The sequence below is a fragment of the Condylostylus longicornis genome, unplaced genomic scaffold (genome assembly GCF_029603195.1).
Source record: "Condylostylus longicornis isolate FDR11 unplaced genomic scaffold, ASM2960319v2 ptg000063l, whole genome shotgun sequence".
In the NCBI taxonomy this organism is placed as follows: Eukaryota; Metazoa; Arthropoda; class Insecta; order Diptera; family Dolichopodidae; genus Condylostylus; species Condylostylus longicornis.
Window position 1 is genome coordinate 508,381 of NW_026578031.1, and position 17,905 is coordinate 526,285.

The following is a 17,905-nucleotide window of genomic DNA, read 5'->3' on the forward strand; positions in this document are numbered from 1 at the left end:
AAATATAACTTTCTCGTGTTTGCATTACTTAAAATATATAAAAAAAAATAATAATTATTTCCGGGATATGAGAGAGAAAGGAGGAGGGAGAGCGGAAGGGATTAAAACAATAAAAGTCTTTTTATTTTGCCAAAATATTGCATATATGAAAATCTTTTCTTTCTCTTATGATGCTTGTGACAAAAAAACAAGAAAAATAAAGAAAATGAAGCACTAACAGTGCATGTTAAGGAGTACATACATACACACGTACATATATACCAATCCATTATCTCGAATTCAAATAAAAAACAACACAAAACAATCAAAAATAAAAAATCTGCTCTTTTTTTCGTGTTCCTTCTTTCTCATTCCTAAACAATTGTAGAGAGTGAGTGGAAACAGTTCTCAAATCATAATCAAAGAAATAACATTTATTTATTTATTCTTGTTTTTTGTTTTTTACTAAACAAAAAATAAAAAGAAAAGGACAAATACAAAATAATTTTTTTATTTTTTATTTCAATTTTTTTTTTTATTATACTTACATGCATTTGTATGTTATTGCGTTGTATTGTTTGTGATGTTTATTCCCTACGTCAGAACCATCTCATTTAATATATATTTGTAACAGTAAAGTAGTAAAAATAAAAATGTCGTAATAGTTGTAAAATTGTCACAACTTTGCATCTGGGTACCATTCATTATAACCCATGGTGATAGAGGTGATGGTACAACAGCAGGAGGTTGTTGTGAATTTCTTGCTTTTTCATAACCATTTCTTGATGGTGTAAGTGGTGTATGTACTGTTAAAAAAAAAAGGGTAAAAAGAGATAGAAAATAAATTTTTTTTTCCGTTATATGGTAAAGAAGAGTAAAATTTAAATGAATTGGAATAGAAGATACCAAAGAAATATTGTTGTTCTACTATTTTTTTCTTCATTTTAAAGAAGACTGTTTTAAAAACACATTAGAGCGACAAGCATAAGTGTATGTATAATAAATGTAAAGAAAAAGAATAAGAATACAAAATAAAAGATGAACATGAAATAACAATAAATGTTTTTAGAGTTTAAAGTTAACCTTTAAAAATTATGGATGGAAAAAGGAGAACAGAAATAAAAAACAGTTATGATTTAATAATTGGAAGCAACAAGAATTTAAAAACATAGTAACCGCATTCGGAAGTCCAAATTTTTATTTTAGAAAAATTTGATTTTATTTCTTGATTTTAACAGGAACATCATAGCAAGTTGGTTTAATTGCGTCAAATTTTAATTAAGTGATGTTTGAAATAATGCAAAGCGTTTTAGCTACACGCTTGCATGCTTGATAAGGTAGTACAAATCAAACGTTTCCCGTCAATCGAATTACATAGGAAGGTTCCTTGAACTCTTGCAATTTACAATTATGTTATGTGTTCACATAAAGATATTTGTTATTCGTATTCAACTCGTATTATAATTTTTTAATTATGTAATTATAAAATTTGCATATATTTAGGCGTATTGAATTCAAATTTTGTGTATTTTCAAACGTATTTGCCATTCAAATTCAAAATTGCCTACTACATTTAGCAGAAATTATTTTTTAAACTGCAAAAGTAGATTTTTCTAATTGAAAGGTGTGCATTCGAATCTAAGGTGTGAAGAAAATCACACCAAAGTAGTTAAAATAAACTTGTACGTACTGCCCTTATTGTTGGTGAAAATCGTTTTTAAATATTATTTTTCGTTTTGAAAACGATCACATTTTACAATTAACATGGACGAAATTTCAATTCTTTTTTTTTTAAATAAAAACTATTTCGAAAACTTTCTTTTCAAATATAACAGAAGGTAGTGAAGGCTTTTGTTTGAATAACAAAACTAATTCTTCAACAAAAAAAAATAAAAGACGAAGTTTGTTGAAAAACAGACGAAAAAGTTAAAAACATAAAACTGTTAAAATAAGTGCTATGTAATGAAGTAAAGCAAAGGACACTTAGACTGCAAAAAAAAGAGGAAATTAAGTGTAAAAAGTAAATTTTAGGAAAGTGTAGGAATAAAAAAGGGAAAAAGGTTTTTCAACAAAAAAAAAAATCTGCATATGCGACAACAAAATAAAAGATTTGTTCTTCGGTTTTTTTTTTTTTTTGATTTTCGGTAATGTGTTAGGTATTTCCAGCTAATAATAAAATTTGATGCTCAATGTTTCAATAAATTGCTCTTCGAGTTTTTAATTTAGTTCAATTAAAATCATAATTTTGGGCAGATTTGGAACCAGCAATAATTTGCGAATTTTGTATAAAATTCAAATGTCTGAAATCAATTGACAAGTAGCAGCAACGTGAAAGTGCTTTGTGGTCTAAGGAGTACTTGAGGGGGTTCGCGATTTAACTCCGCAATGCAATAAATACGACATGTATGATTTCAGTTATTTTCTGTACGGCAATAAGTTGACATAACCGGAAAAATTATGTTTCTTGAATTAACATCTTGACAGTTACTGTAAATAAATAGAATACTGTCAAGTAGTTTCAGAAAAATTCTATTAAAATCAATTTTAATCTTATCCTTATGGTTTTTTCAATTACTAGAAGAAATGACATAAAATTAGATCTAAATTCTATAACTAAACTTGGTTGCAAACACTTGTTTTTTGTACAAAAAACTTTTATTCCACTCATTTGTTCTATACCTAAATTGTAGAAGTACAATGTAAAAAAAAAACTTTCGAAACCTATAGATTTAATTTTTAATTTAAGAATAAAAACAATGCTATAAGAGAAGGAAAGAAAACAACAAATTTTACACAGTAAAAAGTTGTTGCATTCACCTAACTTACATGTATGAATGCATGTGTATTTAAGATTATTGTTATACATGTCTTATACATTGAAAGAATGCAATGAATAAATTTAAGTAGCTAAAACAAGAAAAAATGAAAGCCATAGAGAATTAGACATAACAAGAGAAAGGTGGAGAAAAGTAAAATAAAGGAATTATTGCAGAAACTTTATAATTCTCTAAAATTGGGCTTCAAAAACAATTTTAAAAATTTTTATTTTTTGTGCATTAAAAGAGCAATAATACATTACTCGTATGTATGTAATATTGTAATGGTATGAAATTGAAAATTGAATGAAATAGTTAATCTATTTGTATATTTAATTAAAATTTTGATACTGTGAGAATTTGCTGTAGATTTTTTAAAAGACTGTAAAAATTTTACAATTGAGAATTATAAGAAAGCGATTAAAATACAAAATTTTTTGGGATTTTAGTCAGAAGCAACTTTAAATTGTTATAAAGCTAATTAAAGTATTAAATAGGTTCTTGTCTAGACTTGTCTATGGTAATTGTAATTTGAAAATTTTTGCAATAACGAATCATTAAATTCAGAGTCTATGAGGAAAGGGTAATGCTTTGAATTTATTCTTAGAACTTGGCATCGAATTAAAAATGACAAGGATGATAGAAAATTTTTTTTGAAAATTTAACAATTTGAAAGAAATTGAATTCCATTTTATAGCTTTTATTAAATTTTTAAAATTTCACCAACATTTAATTTAAATACATTTTTCTTGATGTAAGAAAGAGAAAAAAAAATTTTACATAGCAGAGAAAATTTTACTCTTAATAATTATTTCTTTGCATTTTTTTTTCTCAACCACAAGAAGACTAAACTTTTTGATAATTTCCAAATTTCAACATAATTATTTTTGTTTTCTGTTTTTTTTTTCAAGTATGACAAAGACAAAACCATTAAATGTGTTAAAACTAAAAAGCCAATTTCTGACATTTAAGTTTGACCAGGAAAAAGAGTAAAATTGAAAGTAAAAAAAAAAATTTTTTTATCTAAAATTAGAAATTACAAAAGTATTGTAGTAAGTGTAACTTCTCTTGTATACTAAACTACAGTGGTAATATATTTCACCTATGCTACGGTATCAAGAGAGAAGAGAGAAAAAAGAGTAAAAATTAGAATTTTTTTTTTTGTTTGTTTTTTCAAAATAGTTGAACTTAAATTTTGTAAAATAACATTGTATGTATTTAAAATACAATTATACAAAACACAAATGCAACAATTTTTATAATAAAAATGTTATACAACATGTTCAACAGAGAAAACATACATACTTCTAGTGTGTTTGATTGTATATAACACGGAAAAAAATTATCTTTTGGTTGTGTAATTTTTACTTAAAAAAATTTCCAAAAAATAAAAGAATTCAACACATATACTTGTATTTGAACTATCTTTAAAATTATAAGGAGTGAGAGGGAAAACAAACACAAAAAAAAAAAAAATGTGAACAAATAAAACTAAAGTGTTGCTTTCTTACCTTCCGGATAGCTATTTAAGACATCATTCTCCAATATGTGATTTGTAATTGCGGTCTCCTTAACTCTTACAACTTCGTTAATATTTTTATTGTGATTTGTTACAGTCTTACGACGTGGTTTTTGTGTTGTTATATAGGGTGTTGGTGTTGTTGTTGGTTTTGGTGGTAATCGAAGTTCTGCAATAAATTGATAATAATTTATAAAATTTATAGAAAACTTCTTTTTTTTTATATATCATTGGTTTACAAAAAAAATAAATATATATATATATACATAAATGTATTAAGGACAATTATTTGAGAATGAAACTAATAGAAGCACATTTCACGTATGTTGTATAGTACGTATGGTATAGTGTTTACGAAAAATATAAAATTTTTTGATGATTAGTTTATTATGTTTTGATATTTTGATGATTATTTACCAGGAGGGTGAGAACAAGAGAGGAAGTAATCAAGAGCGTATCAACAGCATGGTACCCTTGGAGTAAACGTATTGTGTGATTCATTCCCGCATATGATTCCCACAGAGTTATTATTCGCACGAATTTTGTATTATTCTCACATATTATTTGCCAATAAGCATTTGGAAAGAAGTCATATCAGTAATCATATGAGTAATTTTAACATAACAGTAGTTTCGACTTGTCCTCAGGATTTTTTAAAACCTGAGCAATTTTATTAAGACAACATCCTCCCTTGTAGATTACATATATATTGGTGTAGTGTAGATTAAAATTACATATGCATTTCAGGTGTAAAATGGAGGAAGACGCCGTCTCTTTCTTGGTTTCTTTCTATCTTCTGCGCCATATAGTTTTTCTCGGCGCTTCTACATAGTCTTGTTGTTATAAGCCATCATGGTCAAAATTTAACAAGTATGTGATACATTTTATGAGCTTCATACAATATTTTTGAAGTTTCATACTGTATTGGACAACACCATGTCTTCGAAAAATTTTTACACAAAAAGTGGAGAAGGAAATTCTGAATTATTTCTGTTTTTTTTTTCTCCTATAAGGATGTTTACTTGTTCATTTTATTTCTTCCATTTAATGTGATATATTTTCTCCATGGACTTGTAACAATGCTTTAATGATTCTTTTATGTGTTACGTTTACTATATTGTACATACGTCATATACTCGTATGAGTATAAGTTTATATGTTATGTATAAACCTACAATAGCTCCTGACTAAAAAATTTTTTATAATTCAATGAACTCTTGTATATAAGTGTATATTGTTAAAAAAATAAATGTGGTACTTTTTACATTTTTTAACTAAAAAGACTTGTTGGTCTTTGAGAGAATTCAATTTGTTTTGGAAAAAGCTAAAAAGTTTTCTATTATATTTTTTTTTCCCATTTTGAAATTTTTTTTCCTTTAGAGTGAAAATTTGAGAAAAAATCCTTATTATAAAAGTAAAAAAAAGTTTTCAAAAGAAAATTTTAGTTTTACAAAGGGTTTACTAAGTAGTTTTTAAAGATGCAACAGGGTTTTTTTCCCTCTTTTTCGATTCTTATAGCCAATGGTATGCTCTTAATCTGTATTTCAATTGGAATCAAATTATTTTGGCTCAGTAATTGGATAATGTGCTAAAACTTTAAATTATTTTATTCGTGTCTAGTGGTACAAAAATCAATCTTGCTGTTATTGGCTTCTATGGATGAATGAATAAGAAATCATTTGTCTTAATTAATTTAAAAAAAAAACCTCTGACTTAAAGCTATATACCCGTTGAGGCAACTAAACGAATGTTAGAATGCCCAATACACTATTCGACTCCTGAGATTACAATAATAGCTTTTAATTTTAAAATCTAAAGATTTATGTTGAAGTTAAACGTAAAAAATTTTCCTCATATAGGCATCAGTCCGAGAAATATTTGGAGCGGGGCAGGATATCAACAATCGACATGAATATTGCGTTATATTGAACGTTTTATTCTATCATAGTTGTCACTTACGACACTCCAGCTCCTTAATGATATTATATGGATTCTAACTCAATTAATCACGAAATGAGATTTGATTTACTCATGACCTTATTTGGGATATTCTTAATATCTAGTTTGTGATCCAGTAGTACCTTAAAGTAACCGTAATTGTAGTGGATTAACCAATCCCTGTTACACGTTATTATACATTGATCAGGAGAAATAATTAATTCGAGCGATTTTATCTTTGCATTACTGATGTGATTTAAAATTAGAAATTAGATACAATTCAATTAAATGGGAATAAATAAATCCTTTAATTTACAGAATATCAGGATTATTAAAAAAAATGCTCTGAGAGAAAACGATTTACCATGCACTAGAAACAAAACAGAAGGCAACATCTTACGATTCTTATGGAGGACATTATAAAATGTTCAAGTTTAACAAAGCAAATTTTCTTTATATTTAAAAAAAAGACAAAAAACTAGCGTCATAATTTAATAGAATGAGAAAATGTAAGTATAAATAAGAAGATAAAAGGAACAAAAATCCGAACACAAGGCAAGTAAGGACACAAAGAAAATAAAAACTGCATAACTGTAAAATCTTTGTGTTCATTTCTATTTTATTTTTCTTTTCTTCTCTTGTATCTGGTATTTTTTTTTTAAGGAAAAGTCCGGAAAATTCTTTTATAATAATATATGTATAAGAATGTAATTTTCTCAAGGATATCTATTAATAACTCTGAGTTTATTTAAATGTATAAATAATGTAAAAAGGACATTTTTCTTATTTTCTTTTTGCTTTCGATTTAAAGAAAAATATTTTTTATTTTTTATAATTTATATAGAAAATTTACAATAAAAAATAATGTGTATATGGTGCTATGTAAACATGTATTGCAATGTGTTCATAGAATAGAGTACAAAATACAAAGGATAATGGTATTGAATATGAAAAAAAAAAAAAATAAGAATTAAAAATTTTCAGACGCATCAAATTTAATTCTGCACACACACACAATATTAAAGAAAATCATCTTTTTCTTAGAATAAGAATATATCAGCAAAATATCTACACTAACAAAAAAATAAGAAAGGATACAAGGAGTTTTTCTGATATAAGGGAAAAGTTTTTAGAAAAAGCAAAACAAAACTTCTTTTTATATATATCATTTTACTTATACTCAGTATTAGGATATCACGTCGTCATCAGAACAAAAGGCATTAAACCATAATAATAATAGAAAACTTTAAATAAATTGTATGTCCCAAGGATAGTAATTTAAAATACCACAAAATATGTCTCACATACAATATAATATATAAGTAAGGTTCTTTATGCCTGTATAAATAGAATGTGTACAATACAATGGTGATCAGAACAGAATAAAATCTATAAATAAATATAAGAAAAGTGTTAGTAGAAAAAATTTTCTAAATTTATTATAACCTTAAAAATGCAAAAATATTGAAAAATATTGTGTGGACCATGGACACTATATGTTTATTTTGTGCGGAATATGTTAAACAATAATAAAATTTTTCCATTGTAGCACCTTTTATAGCTAGAAGAACATATTCTTCCATTGCAAATGACGATCATAAGCGTAAATCTTATATTTGTGCGGATGTTATTAAAAATGTACTTCTTATGGTTAAAACTGGAATTCTACATTTAATTTGTACATGAATCTTTAAATGTTTTGCAGTTCTAATCTTAAAAACTGAATTTTCAAAAACATCCTAGTCTGTCAAAATTTAAGGTACCCGCCACTTCAATTCAAGTCAAAATGTACCTTAGAACTATCCTCTACAATTGTCTCATAAACTATTATATGAGTCTTAGTTTTAATTAGAGTTTTAATTAGTGGCGCCTGACATTGGAATTTTGAAGTCGATTAAATAATATCACATAAGCAATAAATATCACATTTCTATATTAATTATATTAATAATAGTTTTAATAATATTATATTAGTTAATAACAATAGTTATTAGTTCAAGTTTTTTATGCTTTTAAAGAGTAACTTTTTATATTGTCACATTCATTCACAATAACAAATTGTTGACCGGAATTTTTGCAATATAATTATGATATCTCTGGCAACACTTTTTTAATAATGCGTTAATTTAAACGTTTCCAAGATAAATTTAAAATTTAAATAAAAACTATATTGCAATCTACTTTAAATTACTTAAATATATTCTATGAACACAGCAGGTTTTAATAGCCAATAAACGCTCAATTTAAATTCAAAATTTATGCAATTTTAAATTTTTTAAACAAACACACAAAAAAAAAAAAAATAATTTAAAAACAAACAAATTTACATATTTATTCCTTTCTTTTTTTAAATTGTTTTTAATGACATTACGAGTATAATAAAAGTAGGTACATTAAAATAATTGATTTACCTTGCAATCGAATTAAAGCTTCACTTTTGCCTAAAGCATTAACACTTGAACAACTATACGCACCAAAATCATTTTTTTGTAAATTTCTAATTGTCAAATTTAATTGCCACGTATACATATTTAGCATAGCTTCTGATATGTTATATTTTGGCCCATCATGTAATTTAATATTTCCTATATTTACAGGGAAAAAAAAAGTAAAACATGAAAGAGAAAAAAAAAATAAATTTATTTTTGTTTTTAATAAAATTGATTTTAATTGTTATCGGTAAATGATAATAGACCAACAAAAAAAAACAAAACAATTAATTGCCTACCTTCATTTTTATACCATCCATTTAATGGTTTTGGATACACTTCAACAATACATTCTAATGTAACTGATCTTTCAACAGGTGCAGCTAACAATTCATTAATAGCTTTAACAGATGGCGGAACTATATAAAAAAAAAAATAAAATAAAAGCAGTAATTAATATTTTAAATTTTAAATTTTTATAATACCAGAATAATTGAATTATTTAAAAATTTAAAAGAATTTTACAATTAAAACGATGGGCATTAATATTTAATAGCTTGGAATTGAGCCAATGATTTGCAAAATAGTAAACCATTTTAAGCAATTAGAAATAATATATATAGTCATATGTTGTTGCATAATGTTAGGAGAAAAGTTCGTCATATGTTGTTGCATAATGTTAGGAGAAAAGTTCGTCATATGTTGTTGCATAATGCTAGGAGGAAAACATAATTAATACTGAAATAATGGGCGAGTCCGGACAATTAAGTTATTGGGTAATTAGTACAATTAAAGCAGACAAAGAAATTCAATAATAGCACTCTCGAGACATTTTCCGTAACTATTTCCTTAAACAGAGATAAATGTATGTTTGTAAAACCATCACCATAAGTTTTTTCGGCCGCAAAAATTTTTTCATAGCTCGTATCGTATGCAATGAATTATACGAGTAAAAAAAATAATTTTATTAAAAAAAAAAAAAACAAGAAATTATTGCAATATTTATATATAAAAATTAATCAAGCTCAGAAATTTTTAAAAATCTGTACTTCATTGTGGTTGAAAACAAAACACAAAACATATGTGTACATTTATTCCAAGAATTTTAGAAAGGTCTACTCTTTCTTCTATATTAATTGGAAATATAAACCCATATTTAATTCATAAATCATATACAAGAACCATACCTATTTCATATTTAATTATTAAATGGCCTAAACACAATTTTTTTACCCTATTTTAATTATAAATTTCTCTTTGAAAAATTTCATATTTTCAGGATATTTATTTGTTTACTCTCATTCTAATTCATCCCTTTCATTCATTTGATCTATTTGACTCCTAAATAGTGAATGTCTTTAAAAAGATGATTTTTTTTCCTATCAATTTAAAAAAAAAAATTATATGAAGTAAATTATAAAAAATTAATTGTTAAAATATCATCATATCCTTTTTTTTTACTTTTGTTATATTGTTTCTATGCTCTTAATTAAAATGTAAAATGTATGGGAAAAATTAAAAAAAAAAAATTAGAAGAAAAATAGTAAAATAAAATGATAGAAAAAAAAAACATAAATTTTCTCTCCCTCTCTTAATATTTTACGAAATTTTCTATGCATGTATATGTAAATGTATGTGTATATATATATACACATATATATTTCATTATTTTCACTTATAACAAAGTTTTCGTATTTTTTTTGTATTTTCAACCGCCACAATAAAACGCAAAGCCGTTAATAATTTTCTACTTTGACGAGAGCAAAAAAAAAAAAAGCAACAACAACAATAACCAACAAAAGAGTGTTATTTTTTTGGGTTTTATATTCTCTTTTTTTTTTCCTCATTTTATGTTTATTATAAGTACCGGAACGCGCTAAAGGATAATGTAAAGTCATAAATAAAGTGGATTAAAGAACAATGATCCTTTCCTGTAAAATATGTGCTATTTTCTGCAGCTGAGCATTATAACACTTTGAAATTAATCATGTGACGTTTAAAAAATAAAAAATAAAAATAGAAAGGAACAGAAAAAGCTAAATAATATACACCTACTTACTATTGTATATTATTAGATATATTAACGCATACATATATATACCGTATATATATAACAACGTACATAGTAGATATGGGAGAGTAGCGTGGAACGAAATATTTTAATAAAAAACAAATAGAGAGTAAGTATAAATGTTATTTTTGTTATTTATTTGAAGAAAAAAAATAAGTATTAGAAGAAATCAGGGTTCTAAGATTTTATTTCAATTTACTGTACTACTGTATATAAGACCCCTCCGGGTGAAAACCGTACACCGTAATGTCACGGCACCCACATTATAGTTATCTTGTTATGTCTAGCCAGAATGTCAAGGGTATCGACGCATTCCGTTAAAAGTTTATATCCCACTACATCAAACGAAAGGACGCCAAGAAAGGCACTACTGTCCGGAATAATAAAAATCCTGCTCTTTTTAAAGTTTCTTCTAATATACTCTCAAGGACACAATTCTATTAAACTTATTTCGGGTTGAAAAATTGGTGGATAGGTTACCCAAGTGTCCTAAGATCAGATCCCTAGTTTAGTCGGCGATTTAGATTCACTCCCAAATACTTGATACCTATAGAAGGTTCAATAAAACACCGGATGCAAGCTAAATTTTTGTTTAGTAAATGGCACAATAACTGTTTTGCTAGGGTTAAAGCCGAATTCTTCAGTATCCAGTTTCAAACAACGTTTAAGACATTCGGTTGACTTCCACATGATCATGCTGACGCCTCATAACAACGACTAGATCATCAGTTTAGCCTGGCTTATTATACCCGCTTTCGGATAGCCTGAGCAGAACACCGTCAAGCACCATGCAATAAAGCAAACGAACTAGATGCCTTCCTGAAGGCAGCCGCACAACTTGCTACTATGCTGAAATTTTCTTGTTCTATATTGAAATTCTCAATTGTCCTAAACTTTTTATAAAATTATTTTTTAAGTTTCAACTTTTTTTATTTGTTTTTATTTTAAATTCTTAAAATCTCGATGACAACACTTGAAACGTTTATAAAAGAATTTAGAAAACGAATGTGTGGCTGTAACTGTTATGACAAATGATATACCGGAGTTTGAGGTGCACTTATTAATATTTATTATTTTTTTTTTTGAAATGCCATGCCACCTCTTCTTTTTCTCTCATTGTAATATTTTTAATTTTAATTTTCTCTAAATAAAATGTACAGTGACGATAAAAACACATACAAGTGAGCACGTACATAACTGAGTGAAAAAGAGAATAAAATATATTGTATTTATTTATTTCTCAATTGTTGTTGTTTCTTTTCTTTGTTTAATAATATGTACGTGTATAAACTGATCGCTTAATTCTTAACTAAGAGAAACTATAAAGACGAACAAAAAAGTATTTATAATAAGGTTTTAAGTCTTTTTCCGTTAGTTAGTTATCCTGTATATTTTTATATTTTCCAAAAGCAGATACAGTAAGTAGAAAAATATCACAACAGAAATAGTATTTTTTTTTTCTCAGTCTTTGTTTCTATTTTAGAGTACCTACACATTATAAGAGGATGCTGAGAATTACAGTTGAACGTACATACATATATAAAATATAATAAATCGCGGAAAGAACAAAAAAAAAGTAGAAAAAAAGTATAGAAAATGGTTCACTTGTAAATAGTAAATTGGATCATTTCGGAAAGGGTTAAGATGATCTATGTAAGGATAATATGCCGTTAATAATTAAATGTGAGAAAATGAAATTTAGAAAAATGAAAAATAGAATAATATAAAAATAAGAGCAACAAATTAAGAAATTGTAAAAGGAAATGAAAGATAAATGTCTATAAGTAAAATATATAAGCATAATTATTTTAACATATACATAAATGTATATGTATGTGTATTGCATGAAATAAATGCGAAATTATTTTCTTTTTGGTTCGCGCTATTAATTATTCTACTACGAAAACAATAGAGATTTTGGGTTTTTTTTTTCAAATATAAAGCAATTCATGGTGGTTTACTGTAATTTAATATTAAATATTATTTTATTTAATTAATTAAATTAAATTAAATTAAAAAAAGAGCAGAATTAATTATGTACATCCCACAATATTTTATAAAGCAAACGCTGTTCTATATTAAAACACATACATTTGAAAAGAAATCTCGGAAAACTCTTATTTTCGTGTACGATATAAGTTTATTTTACAATTTTAGAATTGTTGAGAGAAAAGGAAAGATGTGGCTGCTGCGGGATTACTGCGAACATGGATGATATAAATATTAGTCTCCAACAAATTTCTAAAGATGGTTAATGTGTTTATGTTTATGTTAAGTGAAAAGTGAATTAACCACCATATTTTGAGATTCGATGCGCTACGATTTTAATAGAATATAAGGACTGTCATAGAAATATTTGAATGGAAAATTCTATTGCGGTGAATGATATTGAAATGGGGTTGAGACCGTTCCGGTGACAAGTCTACTAGATAATTAAAATCATTTTCAAGGCCAGGTCACTTGTGGTTGTCAGAGGATTTTGATGGGTGGCTCGCACCCTCTTTCATCATTTTTGCGTAGTGATCACATCTGTAGCCGAAATAGAGTGATCTTGCGAGCACTTTATAGGTGGATCGTTAGAAACACAAACTTGAATGGATCGTTTTGTGTTTCTATCATTCGGGGAATTGGGAAACATTAGTGTTTTTTTTTATTTCAAATTTAGATTTTCATCTATTTATATGTTGGTATACTTACAATTAATATGTACATCAAAACGTTTACTGACAGATGGTGGTACTCCATTACTAGCTATACATAAATATCCTCCCATATCGGTACGTTGAACATTTGTTAAATATAAACGTTCTCCTTCAACAGTTTTCACAGCTGACAATTACAAAAATTTGTTATTTTTAATTTTTCATCTAAATTTCTCTAATTATATTCGAATTAAAATCAATTTTTAAATAATTTAATTTATTGATTAAATTCATTTTTGAAATAAAAATTAATTATAAAAATTTAATTAAATTATTTCTAATTTATGCAAAATTTTATTATTTTGTATTTTAATTTTCCAATATCATATTTTATTTAGTGCCAGGAGAAACCTTTAGTAATATTCTGATTTTCTATTTTAAAATTATTCTATAATATTTTAATTTAAAATTTTAATCTTTTAGACACCAAATAGAAAATCTTATATAGGAAAGAATTATGGCTTTTAATGTTTTACAATAATATTGTAAATTTTTAAAATAAAATTCTTAGATTCCATTATTAAAGTTCATTTACCTTGTTTTTCTCTTGTTTCATGTCTTAAAACAATATCTTTACCACCTTCACGTCGCCACATTACTGTCGGTTCTGGTACACCAGTAGCACTACAAATTAATAATATTATTCCACCTTCATTTGTTATTCCTTCTTCATGTGCACCAGCACCAGCACCATTTGAATCTGGTGAACTTAATATATCAGGTGGGACAACAACATTTAGATATCCAGACTGTAATAATATATATAATATTAAATATGTTATATATACATATATAACAGAATAACATAAATTTATAAGATGAACCAAAAACCAATAAGGAATAAGGAAATACAAAATAATAAAAATAAATAAAATTTTATTAACAATAAAATGTAATCCTTATATCTTATATATAGGAAATTGTAATATTAAAACGAAGAACATAAGCATATAAGATTAAGTTCTAACAATAATACATAACCATTGCAATAATGAAAAAAAATATGTAGAAGAAGGACATTTGTTATCAATAAATAAAATTTCTTGAAGTTTAATTGTTGTGTTCCTTAATTATATCACTTGTACTTATGGCATTATTGAAATTTTATAAAAGGAAGAACGTTGGCATTAACCAATGAATTAAAAATATTGATTTGTTAAATTTTTAGAATGATTTTTCAAAATTTATTTAATTGAATTTCTATATGAAAATTAAACAATGTTAAAGTTATTTAAGATAATTTTAGTAATTAATCCCAGATAATATTACTCAGTACTACTTTAAACCCGTAAAATTTGAAATAAAACAAAAAAGTAATTGTCCTCATATCTCCTTAAGGTTGTGAAATTGTTTAATATAAATTTTAAATTTAGACTATGTGTCCGAAAACAGATGGTCATTGATGATAATAAACTCATAAATTTAGAAATTTTGCAGATATTCATTTCGTAAATGTTTTTTTTTTTTATTACAAAAAAAAAGGCGACGTGATTTTATTAATATTACATTAAAAATAGGGCAATCATATCACTTCCGGATTTTATAATACATTTATATTATCTATGTGTATGTGTGAGTAGAAAATGAAATGGAATTTTGTTTTTAATTTTTATGATAACCGCAAAATATAAAATTTTGTAAAATTATTGAAAAAAAAAAATTTAATTTAACTTTAAGTTTGTGAACGAAAGATGGCAATGTGCAGTCTCAAAGACGTCTCCTATGCATGTAGTAAAATTCAAATAAACAAAAATGCGTGCTTTGACAAATTGTGCTGAAAAATTTAATAAAATGAATTTGTGGAAGAAAAATTTTGAATTTATGTATAGATATTATCATTTTAAAACAGAATAAGAAAAACCGACCAATTTGATCAGCATAGGTAATTAAAATATTTTATTCCGGTTAAATTTAAGGCCGACAACTGCTGTCCTTCCAAAAAATCAATTACCAGGAGAGTAAATTACAATATCTTGAACAACTTTTCAAGATATTTTAATTTGCTCTCCAACAATATGTGGGCCTAGAAATAAACATCACTAATACGAAAAATAATAAATGCCTCAACGATCTTACAACTCAATAATGCACAAAATATTTAGATACCTCACCGTATTCTTACCACTTATACTGCACCATAACATGTGCAGAGAGATAGATTTAAGAAGTTTAAGAAGAGAGCATTATTCGGGCGATCAATATGGAGAGATGCTGCCTAACAACGGAAAAGATAGAGCATTAAATATTGTGATCCCGTATTATATTAATTTTCATATACGGGGACAAGTGGAACCAAACGTTGCTAATTTTAAAAAGTGGTAGGCGGAAATAGCAAATTTCCGGAATTTTTTCAAAACAACCATTTTGGTATAATTTTTACGAATAAACAACAAGGAATTCCGTATACAAACAGACAGAACTAACAGGAAAATATGAAGTGGAAATGAATTAGATACCCTTCAAGACCATAAACAAAATTGCCAGAATAAGTTTGGAATGGAATGTACACAGTTCTGCGAATATCGGGACTAATGAAGGGAATTGCCAAAAACTATTTGTTAGTGTCTATAAAACCTAGAATCATGATGGAGTATGGAAAAAAGAAAAATTTATTGTTATATGGCTTCTCTCAATCATCAAATAAAATGTGGATAAATTTTTCATAACAAAGATCGCTATTCCTCTATTATACTCGTACAATTACACAAAAATAACCATATGTGCTAAATTTAAAGTAAAATAACCTTCTTATTAATTTTTGTCTAGACCTAATGTAATTAAATTTACATACTTATATTACAAATACTTTCACTACTCAATACAATCTTAGTGTTAGTAAATGATGATATGCTCATTAAAAAATTCTTAAAATTTCAAAACAATGTCCTTTTGTACAGAAATTCTTCAAAAGTAAAAAGAGCTCTTAAAATTCAAGTACCTACATGCTATGCATTTTCAAAACAAAATTTATTAATCGTTTCCATATTCTGGTATTAAACTAATACAATGGTTATATGTATAACATTATATTTAGATGAGAAAAAAGAATAATTTTTTTTTTAATTCTTTTAATTACCAAAAACCTCAACCATGAAATTAAAGACAGAAAATAAACCCAATGTCATATAAATAAAGTTAAGAATATAATTTTAGTTTCGCTAGACCAAAAATTAATGTCATTTCTAGTAAAACCTAATCACACCCAATTCATTCTAAATTAAGGATTAAAAATATTTTCAGAAGAACAAACCGAAAATCATCAAAAATATAGAAAGAAAATAAACAAATTTTAATTTCAGATTTTTGTGAACTTAATCCTTTCGAAAGGATAAACATTTTATCTTTGGAATATTCAAGAAGGAGAAGAAAATTTAAAACTTTTTTATATTTATCATTCGGACATTATATTGTATAACATTATTAGGCATATTATTCATTGAATGTATTTTATTTAATTTTAGAACTTAATAATTACATTATGTACATATATAAACAAATGTACATGTATAGTGTATACTTTGCACATAATTTTAATAAATAAGTTTATTATGTGTGTAAAAATCACTCTTGTATTCTAATTTTTATGTATAAATTGTATAAGAAAAAGTTTCCATTATTTACAAATTATATTACTTTACACTCTATTTCAACTTAAAATAAAATTTGTATATTATATGAATATTAATTAACTTAACTAACTAACAGAATTATATACGATCCAAATTATTCAACAACAACAAACAAATAAGACTAATAAACAAGAGAGGGAGAATGAGATAGAAATAAAGTCGGGTCAAATCAATGGTTTGTAATCCAGCGTTTTTCCCTACATTATTAAAATTACTTTCATTCATATACGAATATATTTCAAAAATTGCATACTTTTAGGATTACCAATGTATTCAATCTTTGAAATAAATTAAAAACAAATTGAAAAAGGCATTAACATAATGCTCGAATCTTAGGGATATTTGCGTCAGTTAAGAAAAATAATTATATTTTTTAGTTGTATGGAATTTATCGTTAGCTGTCTGCGTTTACAGAAATTTGGAAAAGCTTACGGTTTCGAAAATATAAGGTACCAAAAATTCAAATTTTACAAATCTCGTGAGACAATAACTTGAGAGTGCGTCCAGGTAGAACAACATTTTTTTCCAACGAAATGAACTGGTTATTAGTGTTTAAAAGTTGCTAAAGTTTCAGACTCCTAAATTTTTTAGGCTAGTAGAACAACGATATCAAAAATTTGGAAAAAAACTAACTTTAGATAACGGTAAATTTTAGCGGCCATTTTGCTTTCTAAAGTTGAAGTATTGTGTGGCGCGGTAGAAGAAACCATCCAGTATTTTTCTGCGTTTGCAAAAATTGAAAAATGCTTATGGTTTCGTTGTAATAAATATTTGATAAAGGTAAAAAATTTTGTTCTACGGAAACAGGCTTCTCGTAAAGAC

General features: G+C 26.0%; 1 protein-coding gene across 1 annotated transcript in view; it reads right to left on the reverse strand.

Moving 5' to 3' along the window:
* The window catches only part of LOC129612206 (lachesin), a 47,352-nt gene that overhangs the window by 15,487 nt on the left and 13,960 nt on the right, over positions 1-17,905 (reverse strand). The window contains exons 4-9 of the mRNA XM_055525726.1: positions 13,990-14,203; positions 13,450-13,581; positions 8,981-9,100; positions 8,664-8,837; positions 4,307-4,483; positions 528-785 (exon numbers count right to left, since the gene is read on the reverse strand). Of these exons, the coding sequence (XP_055381701.1) occupies positions 574-785; positions 4,307-4,483; positions 8,664-8,837; positions 8,981-9,100; positions 13,450-13,581; positions 13,990-14,203 (1,029 nt within the window). The 3' untranslated portion in view covers positions 528-573. The remainder of the gene's footprint in view (positions 1-527; positions 786-4,306; positions 4,484-8,663; positions 8,838-8,980; positions 9,101-13,449; positions 13,582-13,989; positions 14,204-17,905) is intronic.